Genomic DNA, 21,854 nt, shown 5'->3' with positions numbered 1-21,854 from the left:
CGTAGCCAGCGTGTCAAACCTCAACCGTCTAATTATAGTATTATAGTTGTTGCCGGAGGTGGTGCCGGCATCGTCAGCAAAAACCATAAACATCCCATTATTTCACGGCCTGTCTGACACGATGCACGTGGACGCGGAAAGACTGGACGGAACGGTCTTGGATTGGCGCCAGGCGTTGCATACAATATCCGGGTCACTTTCCAGGTCAATGCAACATGTTGTTCGAATGGCTTCGCTCTAATCCACCTCCCCCCCCCCCCCTTTTTTTTTTTCGTTCTGGGAAGAGCGAGGTTTTTGAGGGAATTCGTTGACCAATGGCTGGCATTTAATTTGCCCAGATACCCTTTGTATATAATGAGCGGCATGTTTGCCATAAAGGGGTAATAAAGTTTACGAGGGGACTTCCTTTATGGCCGTATATTCTTCGGCAGGGTCGTGAATCATCTGACAGGAGAGCAACACATCTCTTTATTCCAAGTTCCGTCTTTTACTAGGGAGAATATGAAAGAGCACACCCACCTTGTTAAAAGTGCGTATATGCTTTAAAATTAGGTGTGTCGTGTGGCTTACACGCACTGCGAATTACACCTGGGGGGAGGAGGGGGACTTCACAGAACGCCCAGCTGTGCTGTGTTTAGTGTTGCGTTGTTTCCTCATCCGTACTAGCTTACGGTATTCGGATCTTTTTTTTGATCAAAAGTCAAAAGCCACATCTTTTGATTCTGCGTACCAAGATTTTCTATGGCATCCAAGATCCCTTGTTAGAGTGGAAATTTGATTTTGTAACAAACAGAAAGTATAGAGCATGATGCGAAATCTGGATGTATTGCTAACATAGATGATCCTTTTGAGAATCTACATCAGACATGGCCTTCTTTGTTCACTTAGGAACTTGTTGATGTCTGCCGATGATATTATACTTTTTTCCATACAGTATTTTAAATCTCCAAAAAATGACCAAACGTTGCAAATTATGATAGATGGGTTTAAAGAACGAATTACAATACAACATACAATCCTCGTGAGAGATGATACGTTTATAGGGCAATCTACATGAGACTTCTTGGGGATGTCACTGAAGACTATGGGCACCAAAGAATTCCAAACCTTAACCCATTTCATTTTTTATGGCAGTTGTTAAAAGATTTTTGAGTATTCACATCAACCTTATTAGGCTTAATTGCAAAATGATTAATGCAGGGGGGGGGGGCAGTACCACATGTGTTTTGAGTTGACCATGATTCGAGCCCAGACTGCGAAATACGTTTAATGATTGTATTCATTGTCAAAACGATAAAAAGTGCATTTTAAAATTCTCGTGGATATACTTTACAATTTAAAATTATAATTAATTCCAATTTAAATAATGATTAATACATTTTTGTAAATACAGTGAGCTCGCGGTTTACTAAATATCCTGTTTAAAATGAGTGATAAAAGATGATTTTCCCAATCGGGCTGCCCGTCTTTAGACCCATTCAAGAAGCTCAATGTCTTGTTTTAGGTGAGGTCACCACCATACTTGTACATAATATTCAATGTGTGATCTTACATTGTCTTATACAGTGGGATTATGACCTTCCCATCTAAAAACAAATGTTCAATAAACCATCGATAGGACACTGTCCGCTTTCCTTGCCGACTGCCCCACCCAGTGTCTAAGTTATTTTGGGGTTGGCATTCCTGAAGTGTAATACATTTTGCTGCATGAAAACAATAGTTGACACTTTTCTGACCAATCATCCTGAAGTGTGTCCAAGTCATCTTGAAGGAGCACTGATCATTAACTACTCTCACGATCTTTACATCATCTGCAAATTTTGATATCACGTGCTCTCACATCAGTTCTATTTTATTTAGCATCAATCTCATGAGAACATGTATCATATACTATACATGCTGTTAAATATTTAAAATTATACAATAATAATAGTTTTTTACGATTGTTTTTTCTTGTATACGTAGCTTAGACGTATTTAATACATTACTATTGAATACGTCTAAGTCAATCTCATAAAGAGATGCAGGCTTTTACTTCTGGAAATTTTCTCCACTCACACATGCAATTTGACGCACGCAGTTCAAAGACATTGTATACAGTATACTTGGACGATTTACAGACTCTGTATTCAGTGACACAATATATACTTAGTTGCTCTGACTTTTGACTTGGACAACCCTAACCAATCTGAACTTCAAAAAGTGCGCCAATATGAATTTGTGTGCATCATGCGAAATTCCAGGAGACTCGAGAATGAACGTATAGTCCTTTAATGTACATGAAGATCACGCATTTTCCTTATGGGTCCTTTAGAAGAAAGCTTTGATGGTCATTTACGACTATACTGCAAATTCGCGTGAAGTTCTGTCACAGTTAAATTGGACATCACTTATTAAAGGCTGAATACGTTGTGACTTTCGAGTTTGTTAAATGGCAGTATAATAAATAAATGAAATCAATATGGGTTTTTGCATGAAACCTCCAAATACGAAAGATATTAGAACCCATAATACTTAGTACGGTGCATGGGTTGAAGGTTGAGTAGATGAAAGAACATACTGATTCACATTAGATTTGAATTTCTGCAGATGACAGTTCTCAGTAAATACGTGTGAAGGGAGGTTTATACAGAAAACGGAAGTTGGGGGGAAAATATAAGAGTGTCTATAAGATTCTGTGGCAGCAAATCCCATTCTTCCACCAGCATAGACCTCAGCTCACCAAGTGACCAAGGAGTTCGCTGTCGGCGTGAAATGCGACGCCCAAGGGCGTCCCACACCTGTTCGATCGAATTTAAGTGTGCTGATCGTGCTGGCCAAGGCAGTCGTTGGATATATTCAGTTTCAAGATATTCCTCCACCACTTGAGCTCTATGTGCAGTGGCGTTATCATGCATGAAAAGAAAATGGGCCAACCGCACCCCTAAAAAGTGGCACATAGGGTTCGAACATCTGTTCTCAGTACCTCTGCGCAGTTACGGTATCCCTATCAAAACAAGAAGAGAGGTGCGACCGTTGATCATTGTTCCGCCCCACACAAGAACACCGCCTCCACCGTAAATGTCCCTTTCTCTGATGTTGGAGGGATGCTACCACATTCCTCGTTGTCTCTAGATGATATAACGTCTACAATTTGTTTGTAGGCTAAAATGGAACTCATCAGAGAGCAGAACTGTACTCCATTTGTCAGACCTACAAGTCACATGTTCATGGCACCAGTTTCAACAAGCTCTGTGGTGGTTTGGGTTTAATGGGATACAAACCACTGACTTCTTTGTGTAGAGTTCACTTGAATTGAGCTTTCTTAACACAGTCCAGTTGGAAATGTTTTCATCTGTGACCACAGCAACCTGAAGAGACAGTTGATGACAGGATATCGTAGGGTTCCGTCTTGCTGTTAGCACCAGATAGCGGTCTGTTGTGGTTGACGTAGCCTTCGGGCGACCTTGTTCATCTCCTCTTGTAATTTTGTCGAGCACTAAGCAAGCGGCTTCTCCGGCACAAATCCAGTAGATCTGTGCAGGGTACGTTTAATGAACATAAACAAGTTAAAAAAAACTCTAACAGAAACGTCCCACCTACATTGAAGAAATAACAAGATTTGGGTGAACACAGTTTTATATTGGAAATTATACTCTGTTTTACAGAAGTAATTCCTGTCATCAGCCAACCAAGAATAATCAATATGCGGAGTTTCAGAAAGGGAAATGGAAAACCTGTCAAAAGCGGAAATCCTATTACTAACAGGATTTAGGGAGGGCTAAAGGCGGGTGTTCCTCATTGGGTCGCGCCACCCAACTTTGTTCTATATTCAGGGGAAAATCCCAGTACATTAGAACTGCTTTCCAGGGTGCACCGCCTTAAACTGCAGAGGTAGATCCAGATGTTTTTATATAGAGTGTTTAAAAATTTCACGCAAAAAATGCAGCATATTCTACAGCTAAAAATAAGAAAAAAAGGTCCAACAAACATATACCTCAAAAGTATTTATTTCCGAGATATTAAACATAACCATAAATTTCAAAACATAAAAACAAAACAGAAATATTATTATATGTATCGAGAGAAACAGAAAAGGAAGCAAGCAAATTCTCAGCCTTAACTAGGAGAGCACCTTTGGATTCAGAAGAGGTCTCTATGGACTGTAGACGTGCAAATGTATCCCAAATTCACAAAGGAATACCGAAAGGTGACATTAGCTTAATTTCTGTTCCAGAAAAAATAATGGAGTCACCAGTTAAAGAAGTAATGCAGAACTATCTAGAGAGGGGTGTAATTATACTGCACTCACAGCACGCATTTGTTAAGGGACAATCTTGTCTGGTCAATCTGTTTGGATACTCTGGTGCAGTAACAAAGGAACTGGATGCAAAAAATAATTCTGATATCATATACTTGGATTCGGGAAGGCTTTTAATACTGTTGCACATGAAAGACTACTGTACAAATTGGAACAGTATGGCATTAAGGGCAAGTTCCTGCTATGGATAAAGGGATGGTATGAAGTTCACTGAGCAATACAGACGGGCTGCCAGGACAGCTCTTGGGGTCTTGTCAATGACAGGAATTTTGCTAGCGGGAATAACAGTTGGTTAACCATGTACAAAGCAATGGCTAGGCCGCATCTTGATTACTGCATACAGGTCTGAAGACCTCATTTTAGGAAGGATGTAGAGCTGTTGGAACGGGTATAGGGAAGGGCAACGAGATTGCTGAGGGGAAAAAAAGGGAGGCTCTTACCAAGAAAAGCTTCAGTTCTGCAAATTGAAGAGTCTGGAGATTATGCACCTGCGAGGTGATCTGATTGAAGTGTTTAAGACTTTGATTGGATTGAGCAAGCTGAATTCTGATGGGATTCTTCCGCTTGCTCAGACTACGCACACGCGGGAGCATAAATTCAAATTGAAGAAGGGTGGTTGCAAAGAGAAGTGCGGAAGTTTACCTTCAGCCAGAGGGTGGCTGATTGTTGGAACAAACTACCATCTGTTTTTGTGGAAGTGGACAGTTTGCATAAATTCAAATTAGAAATAGACAATTTATTGGAGGGGGATGGACAGTGATATGGAAGTGGGGGTTTTTTGCTGATACTTTATAAGCTTGCTTTTTTTGCATCGTTTGCCACTGCTAATACTAATTAATAAATGCTGTACTAAACAACGATGCTGTTGTTGTGCAACCTGAAACTAAAGTAACAGAGCTGTGTGTGCGTGACGCACTGGTTACTCACAACTCTGGCCTATGAATAGAATAAGAGAAATCGCATATAACGTTAGCCTTTTGCAAGGACTGTTCCAAAGTAAACCCTTCAAAATATTGAGCGAAGCAACCAACCATATTTCTGATCTATACAATGGAGAGATCAGAAAATGAGGTTTAATATAATTTACAATTATACCAGATGTGCAACAAGTTCTACCTAAGAAACCAAAACGTTCCCGGGGTTGGAACTTAACAGGAAGAGAAGTTTGTGATAACCTCAAGGTCTCTCTCAGAAGCCACTTTACCATTCATTTAATAATAAGTCGAGTTCTTGGAAGACGAGATAAAACCAATATTATCTGCATTATGACCAAAAAAGTTTAGAGTAATTTGTAATAATAATAGAAAGAGCATAAAAATTTTGTTTGGGCAGTGGCACCAGAACAGAATCCACAAAGGGCTGATCTGATTCCTGATTTTGTCCTAAAAATGTCTTGTGTATATGTGGTTGATTCCTATCTATTCTCTTTAACAGACGGTTATCAGAAATGTCTCCTCTTCCCTTGGTAAAACCATTCAATCTTTCTCGTTCCAAATATTTCTAATACAAACATTTTGAAGGATCAGCGTCTTGTTGAATTTCATCATCATGGTAAAACGGTTTCAAACATCTCTCCTTCCTAAAATTTCCTTTAGTTTCTGTCCCACGTACTATGGTTGTTCTATTCAGAGGGACCTACTTTCTTCATCAATCTCTTCCTTACTAAATCTTCTATTTCTGTTGTTGTGGCTCTGGCTACTTCGCCACAGGGCACCTAATGAGACCCTACATTGCCCGCCACCACCGCTGGGAGGTAAGCCAGGCTGACCATCATACTCTAGCTATCCAGTGTCTCCTGAGGTTCCTGACAGAGACCAAGTAACAAACTAAATCCACAGTTCACACAAGGATGCTAGGCAGCTGAATGCGTGGACCATGTTGGTCCACCACAATGCAAAATTTACTGTTAATCCGAGAAAACGCGAAACTACCGGTACCATTTCTCAGCTGCACTGGTGCTGGAAAGTGCTGAAACACCCAGCCTACAACCTTGTTCTGTCGCCTTGCGACTGCTACATTATTTCTCTCCTTAAAAATATCTTGAAACGTAGTCATCTTACTTCGACGGGGTGAAGGCGACTGTCACATTGGTATCACCACCAGCTAACAGAGTTCTGAGGGTGTGTCTCGCTGGTGACACGATGGGACCGATGTCTCAACGCTAAGGGTGCTTATTTTTAACCACGTCCGTCTCTGAGATGTTTTTTTTTTTTTCCCCAAAAAGTCTCTTTTACTTTAACGACCTTACAGCATATACTGAAGACTGCAGAATCCATTCGCCGGCTAGAAAGACTTGTAAGATAGCCTCAGGTTCATTTGTAGAATATTCTGAAGATAACTTCCCCCAGAAGAAGAGCGTCAAGTTTGTTCATCCCTTTCGACTTCAAAATCCTGAAATTCTAAAAGATGAAGAATGCCCACACACATAACATCTTTTGTCCCTTCATCATCCATCATTCCTTGAAAACTCAACTCCCCGCTGTCTGATAAATACCCTCACTGAGACCTTCCGGAACATGGCTACATTTACTTTGAATGCCCGTGTAATCAAAAGATGATTGGGTTTGGGGTGATTTGAATTGAAAACTACAACCTACAATAGGGAGACTATCTCGGGTGGGTAGATTTTATCCTCCTCCTCCTCCTCCTCCTCCTCTGCTTATGATCTTGATATAATTAGTCGCTCATTTGCATGTCCAGATATATCAGGCTCATATTTATTGTCTTCGTGTCCGAATTCTTTTAAATGCAAGAAAATGACTAATTTAGTTTTGGAAATAAACTTGTACTTTGTATTTATAACCAATAAACTTGGGCGCTTTACTATCCGTCGTGGGCAACCAACAAATAAACAGTTTTTTCTTGTAATTGGAAAAAGAAAAAAAAAAAAAAAAAAAAACAAGGAAAGATAAGCCTTGCGGATGTTCACACCTCATTACAAGGAAAACTAGATTACTGCAGGCGGTAGTTTACTTACAGATAGTAAGAGAGACACTGTGGGCGTTGAAAGTTGAAAATTGAAACACGTCGCGTCTATCGGAGATAAATAAATATACGGAGTTCCGTGTGTTTATTTATTCTCGATTGGTGGCAGCTTGTCCGAAATTTTAACTGTTCAGTTTTGCAACGGTTCCTTTCTTTTTTTTTAATAAGTATTCTATCTGTCAAAATTTGCGTTTGGGTCCCTCTCTCCCTGTTCCCCCCAGTTAATCACGTACACTAATCGATTCTCATCCCAGAAACAAACCCCACTCGTTTGAAAGGGAGGAGGGATGGGTGGACAAGTTATTTATTTAACTACTAACAGAGTGCACAACACAGATTTCCCGTTTACCAATTGGAATAAATCTTCGGGTTAGGAACCCAAGTGGGTCAAATAAGTGTTACGGGGGGGAGGGAGGGAGGGAAGAAAAACAAAAATTGGCCGTCAAGAAAAGTTGATGGCTGAATTGAACGCCAGAGGGAGGGGGTGGTAGAAAAGCCACTTTTCTTACAAGAAGTTATGGCCGCTTCCGGCAAGATGTTATTAATTCAAAGGAACAGTTAGGGATGTCAGACAATCCAAACACCTCAGACGTCCAAAACGGAAGGGGCGAGTCAAAAGAGTGGCAAACCACGCCGTTGGCCTGACACTCGTCTTTAATACTTCCCCTCCCCTTCCCCTCCCCCCTTCCCGTTCTACAAACGACCTCCGGAACCCCGACTACTCCCCGAGGCCAAACTGAATGCCAGATCCTAAACACAACACGCAGTGTAGCGCTTTACCGTCCTGAAAACAAGCTCGAAACGTAGGACTACGGCGCAGCAAGTGTGAGCAGCGAGCACATAGTTGCACAGCGCGCGGAGTCCGGCAATCATCAGTCACACGCGGTCACGAGAGGTCATCGCTTGGCATGCTGCGTTGATGGCGGTAGCAGAGACTCTTTTTCTGGCCTGATGGGAAGCCGGAACTGATAATCTGTTGGTGGAACACGAGCTGCGCTAGCATGTTGAGCGATTGGCAGTCAAGGCGCCCTGGGAGACAGGCTAAAACCCCTCCGCGAAAGTTCGGGGTTTATCTCCTTTTTTAAGGCTTCGTCCGTACTCAGCATGCTGGGCTGTGTAGTGTGTAAACAGGTAGGCCTCACTTTACTTTATTTTGTTTATATTTTATCTACGTGTGTCATGCTAGAGAAATATTAAACTGTTTTGTTTTGTTTTTTTGAGGTGGGGAGGAAAGGTTGTGTTCCCTTTTTGTAGTACATCACGACTAGTGAATTAAAGAGTTCCCGTCTTAAGGCATGGATACCTGTTGAATTTGTGATTAGTGCGATGAGCTTTATTCAGGTTTCCTTAATTAGAAATGGATAAATTAGCCGATACTTTACAGGAGTGTTGAGAGTAGTAATTAATAAATAAGAGTCTATTGATTTAAGTCTGATTTATGTCATGGAGCCAGCGCAGAGATAATCTTTATTTGTGTCATCAATTCAGCAGTAAAAAAAAATATATCCAACATTTAAAGAATCGAGAATGGACAATAATAAACTATTCTGAATAACAAAAAAAAAAGAAGAGAAGTCTTGAAAGTCATTTGCTGTTAACCAATTGATTGTACTTTATCATCATTGAAATCAGAAGGCTGAACAGCTATAGAAATTATAACACCAAATTACCTTGGGGATTATAGAAGATAGTCAATTACAGACTCTGGATATAGTTGCAATGGTGATTGTAAAGCTCAAGTTATATCGAAGAAAATGAAACGAAAGAAAACTTTCATAGTTTGTTGACCAGATCTTGAAGTAAACTTCGATTTTTGTTTTCTTTTTTTTAATAGTATCAAGAAGCTTCCAGCTTTACCACAAGACTGGTAGGGCTGGAGACTCGTTGTCTGTCTAAACTGTCCATCTATAGTGTAGACAGACACCGTGGTAATTCCAAAGCAGAAAGTTAAATTGATTTCGCTGCAGCACTGGTATTTTCACTGTTAATATTTCAATTGATTATGGACAGATCCGAATGAATCCTCTGTCATCGGAAAGCAGAATTATAGAGAGAGAGAGAGAGAGTAAACAGATCCCTTCAGCTTCATAAATTGCAACATATTATGAACGAAGAGTAAAGACGCTCCCATCATCATTATCAGGACAGTTATTCCAAGAAGCAATGTTTCCTGGACTTACTGAAAGATATCATCGATAATTTGAATTACTCTAAAAGAGAATCCAAATTTCATACTGATGGTGAATCGTGAAAGAAATGTATTTAAGGGGTTTGCAAATTTTACATGTTCTAATGAAAATAAAATCTTGTTTTTCATTTATTACTACCATTTTATTCTTTCAATGTTCTGATCAGTCAGAAAGAGTTTTTAAATCTGAATTTATCAGACCAGGAGTGTAGAGGAACGGGAAGATTTGAAGGCAAAATTTTATTCATTATGATCAATGTGCCATTGAGATTTTTAATAACCCGGCCCTTTTGAATTGCACAACCAATTATGAGCAATGCAAATTCCAAACAATAGAAACTGTGGTCCAAAGTTTAAATAAATAAACTTAGACGGACTTGGAAAGTTTTTAAAACTGCCAACTATCTCACAAAACTATCTGCATATAAAATTTCGACCGTCACCCACTGGGAGAAAGATGATTTTTCTGCTTCGGTGATCCCCCGCTGGGGTTTTTACCACTACATCTCTAATCTGAAAAGATCACTGAACTGACGAAATCAATTTGCCGATTTCAAAATATTCTTTTAGAAATCGGCAAACAACCTTGCTAGGAGAATGAACACCGCAAAATAGGTCTTTAAGTCATGAAGCGATACCCACATATTCGCGAGTGCTTCCAGAGTCACCATTACTTCGGTGGAAGAACCTATTTACATCGTTCGTGTACGTATCAATGCGCAGAGAATGGTCTGTGCTTGTGATATATAAATGATTGATAAGTTCAGTGCCTTCTTGAAATAACTGATTGACTAAAATTGAGAATTATAATCTTTTGTCTCAAGCGTTTTGTCTCGACGTTGAGTGTACAAAATTTGTATATAGCAGATTGAGAACTATAGCCAATATATTTTTTTATTTTAACTTTACGATAAAGAAAGCTCATCATAATTGTTGTTGTAGAAGGGTTTTAAGAGCATCAGTGAATAAGGTCATATTGCTCCGTGTGTATTGACTGTAAATTGCGTGTGTTCTGAGGACGATTTTCTGTTTGCTGGATGAAAAGTCCCAATTTCCTGGAGAAAAAACCATTATATCCTGGCCTGAGACAGATTAACTCAGCCACGTTGTGAAAAAGACCCATAAAAATTCCTGCCATCGACGGGACTCGAACTCAGGTCTTTCAACAAATTCATTATTCAATAACTAAAAGATCAATAATTACTGACCTTCTCACAGTTCAAGCCGCGATACTAAATGCTTTCCAAGCCGGAAAGGAAATCGCAATAATATATGCTGATATAAAAGCAGCCTTCGATAGTCTGGATATACATGCCTTACTAATAAAAGGAAATTTGCTGAAGTTCCTACAGGCCCTACTTACTTGTCGGTCCATTTATTGCCATACAGACAATCAAATCCTCTAACGCCGCAATCCATGCAGGAGCTCCATAGGGTGGAGTCTTATCTGGACTCCTCTTTACCGCCATGATGATGATCCCGTTCTGCAAGGGTAGGGATGCTGTATCCCCTTACGCAGACGATATTAAGATCCTAACGTCCAGGCAACCATCCATGAACAATAGTGCTTTGTGTGACCAGATTAATCATAAGCTTCTGAACTTAGTCCTGTACTTAGATAAATTTGGCTTGACCCTAAATCCGCAGAAGACTGTAATCATGGTGTATTCGTTCAAAAAATCGCCCACGCTCATATACTCAGAACTAAATGGCAAACCAATCCCAGTTGTCGAGACGCATACAGATCTTGGAGTAACATTTGATACCAAACTTACGTTCAAGTCGCATATTGACCTGATTGTGTAAAGAAAATGAACTACTTACATTGGGCAACCAAACAGCACGTCTTGCACGTGAAACAGACTACAACAATCGCGCGATATTTAAGAACCACAGTGTATTTGGCCATATTGTATGGCGCCTAATTGTGGGCGTCAGCCATCCCTACCCACATTAGGAGAATATATGCGAGTGAATTCTGGCTGCTTAAGTGGAAAAACCATAAACACCATCTCCCTCAACAGTTAAGGACCACGCAGCTTTCTGAACAGCTTAAACTATAGCATCATTGCCTGGAAACGATTAATAACTACAATCAAAATGATGACTGGCATGATATCATCACCATGATTCTGGCAGTTTTGTGAGTGGCACATCCCGCCATCTGCCTTAAGAGGCACCAAATCCTTGAGAATGAAGACCAACAGACTGAAGATGGCCGACAGGTTTATACCCGCCAGTGCGTTGGAATCAATTCAGTGCTTAACACATCTTGGAATTGACCTACAAAGGCTCATAGAAGATCCGGAATATAGGAAACAAACCGCAGTGTGGCTCGCTGAGGCTACTGTTGCCTAGTAGTTGTGTGAATTTCTGTCAAGAACTGTGTGTACGCAATTGAACAAGTGTATATCTCGTACAAGTTCTTTCAGTGGATGTGATGTTAAGATGAACTTTTGTACTACAATTGCCAGGACTCTAGACAGAAATATAGTGATGAGTAATTCAGTTTATATTTTACCTTTTCTCGTATATTTTAGCCATTCTTTTATTTATTTTAATTTTATGGTAATCCCCTGGCATTTTCTACCGTGAAGGGAATTTGTCACTTACCAATGTACACCTATATTTTTCTGGTAGGACAAATAAAGATTATTATTATTTTCCACCCGGTGTGGAGAGGACGGCGATTCTACCAACTGTGCTACCCACGAGGGCAAGAAGTAGACTTACTGTTCTTACCTTCTCTTATTTCGTATTAAGATGGTTCATCAACTACCAGCAATGATGCAAATACGTATGTTGATCCTTGGTTGGTCAAAAATAATAAGTATTAACGGAAGCTGTTTTTCCATTTCTTTCAATACGGTGAGGACATTTCTGCTTTATTTCAAGATGGCAGCTCGAAATATTAGAATAAAGTGGAACATTACTGTTAGAAGAAATTAATATCAGAACATTCCTTGATTGATCAAGCTTACCGATCTTTGTTCATCAGAATGTTTCAGCTACTTCCAGCAGCCCATTGTTACTACACACCTGATAAAGAAAATGGCTCCATTATCGAAACGTTGTGCCTTAAATGATTCACCTGTTACTAAAATATGCGCGCACATTGCAATAAAGCAGTTATTACAGACAGTTATCTGCATTAACAACTTTCTCTTATGAGTAATCTTTGAACAAATAATAGGAAACATGGTTTTTTTTTTTTTTTTTTTTTGTGCCTATTCATTAGCTTGTTAAAAGCGGTTTTACCGCCCAACCACGCGGCAGTTTAGAAAACAATAGCCCAGTGTGTTCCATGTTTTCCTCGCCCCCCCTATCCCCGACTCCTTGACGGAACTGTACGAGCGTAGAAATAAAAAGAAGTGCGGCAACAAGGATACCGTCTACGAGGCTGGATGCTTTCTCCATTTTATCCAAAACCGCTGCTGTGTAGGTGGGATAAAAAGGCCCAGTTAAAACGTGGGCGATGTTCCCAGCTGGAACATCATTACCGCAGTTATTAAAACTACAAACACTGACGGAGAGGTCTGTGTTAATGATAAGCTACCACGTGAGCCCAGACAAGCCCGTTCTTGTAAAGTATTGTTAAAGATAAAGGAAAGTTTCTGGTTAATTAATATAATTGACTTTTGTTGTACTCCTTACGCATGAAAGGAGATTATGCAGTTACCTGTATTGTCGGATGATTTTATCAACAAATAAGTGGGAGAAAAGTAACGTTTAAAGTAAATAACGTAGTAGAGTGGCTCACGACTTTTCAGAGGTGTGTTTGCGAGCATACGATTGATGCATTCTCATTGAATCATTTGGGTTGGAGTTCTACTAATTGGGCATTATCCAGGAGAAACCTTTATTCATCATTTAGCAGGGCCTCCTCTTACCCCAATTAGCCCACACACGTTATGGCAAGGATTGTACATGTTGTCTGAAGGAGTCTAGATCTACATTTCACCATTCTTCCATCAGGATATTTGTTGGCTACTGTATTGTGATTGTTAGAGAACTACGAAGCAGAATTGCTCTTTCCAATGTATCCAAGACATTCTCAATTAGATTGAGATTGGAAAGTTAGGTGGTCAGGGCAGACTTTCAAAAGTTTGGGAACGTTCCCTGAACCACTTAGATACATTTTTTGTACAGTGGATGGTTGCGTTGTCCTTTTGAAAGAATTCGTCGCAATCCGAGTAAAAATGAAGCATTTCAGGCCGAAGTTGGTCTCATACGACTGAAAAATATTCAAAAGGTATGAGGTACTAATGGTATGAACGGATCCAATCCATATCAACAGAACATACCATCTCCAGTGGTGGACAAAAGACAGTCTGGATGCATGGCTTCATGAGGTTCACGCCACTCTCACCCTATCGTTGGTACAAAACAAGTGTAAATCGAGAATTGTCATTCCACATGATCTTTTTCAACTGTTCCACAGTCCTTGGCAATGGCGGTACCACTCATCGAATCTTTAGATTTTTTACAGAAAGAATTGGAGTTCATATCGGCAACGACTACTACAATTCAGCATCTTCAACTCCCACCACATAGTTCGGTTACAAATAGGTCTTTCTTTGCCTAAATTGAATGTTTCAATCATTTTCTACACATCGGGCCTTCTATTCTGACACGTAATTCGATTTAAATTCCTGTAGTTTCGTTCTTGGTAACGAGACTGCAGGAATCCATCCAATGTATACTTCTTTTCAGATAGTTTCTTTCGACACAGCAGTGATTTCCTTTATTTCTAAATTGTGGTTCCAGCTAAACGTGTACCAATAACACCGTTCTGAAAATCGGAAAGTCTTCTCCATGACTGGATCAACTAAGAAGCCCCAGGAAAACATATAAAGCATTCATCTGATATCAAAGAACTTGTGATCATACCACGTGACAACTTACATTTGCATGTTTAATCATCTGTTGACGACAATTGTAAAATTCTTCTCATTTTTTGGCCAGTGAGTATAGCAAATAGTGAAATATAAATTGACTTTCGTGTAGAGTGTTCCATAGCGAACAAAACTACCGTACGTTTCCTCGTTTGTCTGTTCTGTCAAGTTCAATTTATTTCTTTTAAACATGGTTCAGAATATAAATTCTAGTGGACACCTGGCGCAAGTGTTCCAGTCAAACAGATGGCAACTTAACATCCAACACAGGTTTCTGTGTTTCCTGTATCGAGCACACAATAGTGAGATCCCTACGTAAAATGCAATTTTGAAAAAAGAAAAAAGTTTTCCTGCGCAGTAATACGCTTTAAAGGGCAGGGAAATTTTTGCTGTCATTCTGTTCTCCATTAATTACTGTACTCCTTCGTATGAATATTTCTTTTAAGAAATTCTGCGAGAGGCGTGTGCTATAATATCTGCTAATACTTTCACGAAGCCAGGTTTTACACTTTCTTTTTTTAGCTTCAGGCGTTTTTTTCACGAATATAACTTGTTGGTAATGAACGCGTCTGCAGTTATTTAAACATCATTTAGAAAAGCCATTAAGGTCCTGCTAATTGAGTTGTGTGTCGAAGATGATGCCGTCTGGCGTAATTTTAAAGAAACACATTTTTACTGATAACTAGTCGGCTTAATAGGAATTCTCAAATAATTTTATTTTTGAAAAATAAAAAAATACTTTATCTGTACATTCTTCGAAAAATTATTTCTTCTCTTAATGTAATCGTTCTTCACAGTGATGATAAAAGTCACGTGGTGACAAATCTGTACTGTACGCAGGATATGTAAGTAACCAACGTTGCATCTTTTGAAGCAACGCATGAATCCGGTTGGCAACATGTGAGCATGCGTTATTATGAATCAGGACTATTCTTCCTGTCAGCTGTCTCTGTCTTTTGCGTTTGGTGCTGAGGCGCAGGCGGTTCCAAGTTTCATTCCAAGTTTCCAATTAATTGTCATTTTTTTAAGTCTAACACCTTTTAGTCGAAATCCCATATGAAAAATTACATACTCAGAGAGACATTGGTTGCAATTCGTACACTGGTTCCATATTTCACCTCGTATATTCCGGGAGAATTTTCGTCTTGAAATAGAACTACTTCATAGCTGGAACTCTTCCATTAAGTGCAAATTCTGTTACTTGAATCATGATGAACCATGAAGTGCAAATTCTGTTACTTGAATCTGTTCAGTTCATGAATCATCATGAACTGAACAGGAATGCTTGAGTCATCCACACAAACAAGTGACTATGCACACTTTCCGATTGCCGTTTTCCTCTTCTTGTATTCCTTCGGTAGACGAATACATTTGTTGAATTCTGTTGTAATTTTTTTTTAATTTCAAAGGAGATTAATGTGTCGCTGCTGATGATCTTTTCGTAAATCTTTTCTGAAGCCTGGATTATCAGGCTTTTCTAAAGAGAGTTCTATGCACTGCGAGAAGTACATAGAACTCCCACTTCTTTGACAGTAACACCTTGTGGATGTTGAGGGCATGTCTGGTTGTACTTCTAGGTTTATTTCCTCAGCCTGGATTCTTCTGGAGTCATACTGTTTACTATGAGACGAATCTGGCACGTTTTCCACATATTTCAATCGGAATATCTACATTGTTTTGTGGCCACAAGAAGAGTATATAAAAATGGGATTCTTTTCCATTCCATATTTGTAGCATCAACGATATTCAATAATACTAACCTCGCAACTTTAAAAGTTAAAGCCAAAGTACGCGGTAAAATAAATCAAGAATCAGGTTTTATAAATTGAGGTACGAGTACTTTGAAGTGTATACCTCAACGTATTGAGGCACTCTAATAATTTGGCTAAAGATGGATTAATAAAGAAATGTAATATAAAAATAAATCGAATAAAAGATTATTTAATCGCTTTTAAATTTAACAGAAAAATTTTAACGAGTTTTATTTAACTGAGAAGTAATTTTGGATCCATATTAGCCAGAGTTTTTTTTTTTTTTTCTTTATCAATGATCCTCCCAAACTCGCTCCCGAAGTTTAACAGGAAAAAATCTATATCAATCCTCAGAATATATATCAAATATTATAAATCATTATCTTTACTGCTGAATTATAATATAAACGAACGGTGGTTAAGGGTTGGCTCATTCAAATGTATGAACCAACCTTTAACAACCAGCAAATTAAATGTTCCATAGAAGCACCATTTTAGAAAAGACAAAAGCTTCCATTTCTTATCTAAGTTTATCGATGCCCAAAAACTATCTGTACAAATGTACTACAGGCAAGACACGATGCCTAAACAGGGCAATCAGAATTACAATACAATGTGAATCATAAACTAACACGTTTATCCCCAGTTTATAATTTCCATTTCGTTTATTAAATTGTTCTCCAACTATTAATTTGTCTCATTAATTAATTATAAATGTAGAAGCGATTCGAGAGTGGGACCGTGATCTGTTATCTCTTTGTAAACCTCGGTACCGAATATGGACCAGAGATAAAGAAATGGCGCAGTACATTGTCAAGAATAACAATCTGCATGACGACAAGCAGTCTGCCTGTGTCGCAGATCTGTGCCATCCCCCTGCCGACGAAACCCCCCTTCTCTGAACCTCCAATCTGTTGAGTAGGTCAAGCGGAGGGTAATTGGCTATTTCCCCTTGCACTGACTTAAGTGGACTTCCTTGGTCTGTATGGGACTTCCCTGATATTCGGGGTGAGGATTGCATGGGAAAAGGCCTTGTTTAACCCTGACACCTCGGACATCTCCACACATACATACGTATACCGTTTCCGCGGTTATGCAGCTGTGTTCCGTACAGGATGGCAAGAGCCGTTAATAGTCAGCCATCTCAATCAGACGCGTGTATACTGGGCAATAATAGAGCAGACACTATATCCACAATTTCCATTGAATATATGAACAATATCCGGTTGTTTGACGTCATTCAGCGTGCTTTTAGATGGTTTGATAGAGTAGAAAGTGGACTGGGGGACATCGGAAGAAGAGGGTGCACCCGTTTCCTGAGAATGGTTTTTCTCTTTATCTGCTAATAAATTGGTCAGAAAGGAAATGAACGTGTTTCCACATCTGAGGTTACTGGACCCTCGTAAATCATCTTGACAAATCGTAGCAAATAATTTTTATTCGCTTCGTCGTACCACTTCTGTCCTCACCCTGAGCGAAAGATCTCTGCCAGTGCGATCTTCGTTTAATTTAAAAGTTTATAACACGTAACCAGCAGTCTGATAAATAATTTAAGCTACATTGGAACATACGCAGAAAGAACAGACTGCTGATTAAGCGTTATAAACTTAAAAAAAAAAAAAAAAACATGCTATTTGGTTTTTTAATAAATCGTTGGAATTTTTAAATATCAATAGATCGGATGATATTTAAATTCTTGATTTGTTTATTACCAGAGACTAATACTAGCACTACACGAAACTTATATTTAGTACTAGTTATGAATAGCAAGTAGAATACACTTTCTACACCAAAAACTAATCATAAGTAAGCTGTTTGAACTTAAATGTCTTCAAAATGTGTATTTTGCAAACCATTTTCAGTATGAAGATCTGGATGGTCTACTCAGATAGATTATCCCCCGCTCCCTTGTCTCCTTGTGTTCCCTCTCTCTCTTCCCTGATAGTTTCCAGATACGTTGGGCAGTACATTTACCAACTACTTGAAGAGAAAAATTCCATCAATGAGCAACGATATGGATGAATAGCATTAAAAGATTGCCTGTAATCTTTCAAATGATGTGGTCCCTTAGTGAATACTAACGAGCAGAAAATGCAATTAAACAGTGCCACTCGTCATGAAGTTTGGCATCAATCCAAATCAATTACATATTTTGGCCTGTTCACAGCGGAGACTCAATGCACCAGACGTTGACACAAAATGATTTATTTCTCTGCAACTACTTCGAAACTTATTGAAGTTCCATCTTCGTGACTAACACGAATGGAAGTCCCTCCTCCGTCGTATGTGATTCGTGACCAGATTGGGGAAATCGTTAGGGGTTTGGAAGGGATAGGCGAATATTCAAAGAGCGCAATGCATGATAATCGGAAGACTGACTAAAAAGCTTTTTAATAATTAGATATGAGGTTAAGGAAATTTGTCTAGACATGTTGTCTGTATTGCCCAATAAGTTTGGATAATTAACAAAAAACCTGTTCAATACATTTACGTGTACGTTACTACTTGAACGAGTATTTACATTCAAGCTGTATAACTCTATAACCATCTTTGCCCTTAAAATAAAAGAACTATTATTTGCAACTACAAATGAAGACCTCCTTTTGGTTTAATAGTCAATCATTTACATATTTAAGAGTAGATACCAAGTGTCGTGATTGATGACTGCATCGTTAATACTGATATACGCGTGATGTCACAACTAGGTGGATTTAAATCTGGTTATTTTATCCTATTATTTTAGCGATCAGCTTCTTGATCGCTAAAAAAAATATGGTTTCTATGGTGGCGTACCATAGAAACATATTTACCATTATAGAATCCAAGACCTACCCACCTATGAAAAGATGCAATTGTACACAAATCCTCGGACTCTGCATTTAACAAACAAGAGACTTCTTGTTCTTTCCTTCACCTGATGAACACAAAATTATTCTCTTGGACCACTGATCGTCTTCGATTTCGTATAACCAAGCCAATTCAATCTCCTACTGTCGATTCTCTTAGTAATTGGTTACTTAACATCTGTTCGTGGTTTCGCTTTCTCATGCCACGATACAGACATTGCAATGGCAAAACTACCATATCGCCAGGTCCGTCATTGCAGGGGTACAAAGAGTTAAGGGGACTCACACGCTGTTTTGAGCATGTTTGTTAAAGAGCATGGAAATCCCGTACATGAATCTTTTTGGGGCAGTTGCAGAATAGTTTCGCTACTCAGATATGTCTCCAAATTTCAATCCCCATATTTCAAAACTTGCAATTTCAACCCTACTACAATGTATAAGAGCTTGTCATTTTTTATTAATTAAAATAATCACCCTATTGAAAAGTTTGAGATGCAGAACTTTGTTTCTATGGTGAAATATATTATTTTATATTTTAATTTCATTGAAAATATTAATATTTATTTTAGTTTCTGTTTTCGAATTTTTAAAACTTCGTTTTCCATTTATCTAATATGAAATTAATATTTCTAGAATTTTCTTTTTATTTTATTTACTTATTATAATCATTAAAACCAATCCAATTTGATTTCTTTTCTTTTTTCAGGCATGGAAACTAACATTACGCTTTGGCAGTTCCTGCTTGAACTTTTGCTAAGCAACCAGTACAATCACATCATAACATGGACCAACAATGATGGAGAATTTAAGTTAATCAATGCTGAAGAGGTAGCTCGTCTGTGGGGTTTGCGTAAAAACAAACACAACATGAACTACGACAAATTAAGTCGTGCCTTACGTTATTATTATGACAAAAATATTATCCGGAAAGTGCTCGGACAGAAATTCGTCTATCGGTTTGTATCTTTCCCCGAGATTATAAAGACAGAGAATAAGATTCCCTTTCACGTAAAGATGGAAACCATTAACAAGTCTGGAGGTTTGAACTTAAACATGAATCCAAAAGCCTACATAGCATCGAACCAATCCCTGTCACCAACTTCCTTAGTGATTCATTCGAAATCCGAGCAACTGTCACCGAAAAAGGACGCTGAAGAAAAAAGATTTGACCTTCCATCTTCTGGCAGAGACAGAACACCAGGTGCATTATGGATGATACCCACTCACCCGTCAGATTTGCGTCGGGAGACGAAAAGGTCTTTATCCGATGAAGAATCGGTCAAAGAAGACAGCGATGGACCTCGAAGTCTAGTCTCCACACCTAGCAAACGAATCAAAACGGAACCGGAGAGTGATTCCTGTCCTTCTCCTGCTGTTTCTGCGTGTTCTTGTAACAGTCCGGCGCCATCTGGTGGTTCTTCAACGACATCCAGTCTCTGTTTAGTAACTAGACCAAAACCGAAGCCTCCCCCAATCTCACCAATTCCTACAACGCCCCGAGTGACTTCTACAACTATTCCTCCACTACACACACCAATTGTAACCTTTGCTAGCCCATTCTTACCACAAAGCAAGACCCCTGTCATGACGCTACCTTTTTGGAGCCCATTTGCCTTACCCAGTCCCCGATATTCCAGTGCTGCATCGACGCATTTCCAGTTTCCGTCCCATATGGCTAGCCTTGGATTAACATCATTTCCACCGTTAAGTCCTTTTTTGGGACATCCGTATTCACCCTTCGATCCCCAGGTTCTTCTTTCTCCAGCGAAATCCATTCCCGTATTGCAATGAAAACTCAAGTCCACTTTGACTAAGAATTCAAAGTTGCTTTCTTAGAAATCCTTCATATCCTAGGAACGGAATCCTACTGACACTAGTCGATAAGACCAGTTACCAATCATCCTCTGCAATTATGAGGCCAGTAATAACTATCATGTGATGGACCATGTTTCAGTGCCTTACCGCTTCCAGTGATGTCCACTGTGAAGAGACAATCAGATATTACTTGGACTATAGGCAAGAATGCTTCACTCCTCTCAATACCTGTAATTAAAACGGATAAATTGTAACCCACCTGAATGCATCAAATAAACTATGCTCAGTTTGTCCAAAGAGGCAGTTATTGCATCAGCTCGAAGATAAATAGTCCCAAGTGTTTTGTTAAATAGACATTGACCTTTTAAGCATTTGAAGAGATGCAGTTTCATAATCGTTGATAATTACATATCTTTATGACGTTTTATACCTTGAGTGGTAATACAAATTGGATATTTGGGTTTTGAGCTCCATAGACCTCCACAAAAAATTCCAAGGAATTACTTTGTGTACAAAATAATGGCTGCTTAGATGTATTTTGTTTCAGAACTCATTAGCCACTTCTACCATTGTAAATATTAATGCGACCTGAACTAATATGATGATAAATGTCACGAAAATTTCAATTTTTAAATAAATTTAAAATTATTTACAGTTTAATTTTTTTTAATTCTAAAATGTTTATAATTTTAAATTTACATTGCTTAATCTTTTAACTGTGAAATTATACTCGCGCTTTATGGTATACTTAATACTTATTTAAGTATTAATTAGTATTCTAAAAATATTTTTTCGTTTCCTCTTGTCATTCTACGATAGCTGTAGTTAGAAAAAATCGCTAAATGGTCAGTTATAATTATCATGACTATATGGAACCAATGTACATGGATATATGATTCTGTTAATGCGGTTAACAGAATTATATGTTAGTACTAACCGGTGTTACTACTTTTTTTATTATGTACATTCCCTTAAACAGAATATCCATATTGATAATAGATTTATAAGCTAGTACAACACCCTTTGCAATTCTAACCGTATATTAGGATACAATTCCATTGATTTCAATCAAAA

The 21,854-nt window shown here is 38.7% G+C and overlaps 1 protein-coding gene across 6 annotated transcripts in view; it reads left to right on the top strand.

Moving 5' to 3' along the window:
- Positions 1–21,398, top strand: part of LOC150090046 (uncharacterized) — a 95,173-nt gene extending 73,775 nt beyond the window's left edge. For 3 of the 6 annotated variants that reach the window (XM_090389722.1, XM_090389723.1, XM_090389721.1), the window contains exon 4: positions 19,672–21,398. In XM_090389722.1, the coding sequence (XP_090245848.1) occupies positions 19,672–20,756 (1,085 nt within the window). In that variant the 3' untranslated portion in view covers positions 20,757–21,398. The remainder of the gene's footprint in view (positions 1–19,671) is intronic. The other 3 variants (XM_090389724.1, XM_090389725.1, XM_090389720.1) reach the window with 1 other exon arrangement.
- The last annotated feature ends 456 nt before the right edge of the window (positions 21,399–21,854 follow it).

The sequence above is a fragment of the Mastigoproctus giganteus genome, chromosome 2, assembly GCF_048544385.1.
Source record: "Mastigoproctus giganteus isolate SK-2022 chromosome 2, ASM4854438v1, whole genome shotgun sequence".
Taxonomy (NCBI): domain Eukaryota; kingdom Metazoa; phylum Arthropoda; class Arachnida; order Uropygi; family Thelyphonidae; genus Mastigoproctus; species Mastigoproctus giganteus.
Note: the sequence above shows the minus strand (reverse complement) of the source record. Positions and strands in the feature narration are given on the sequence as shown.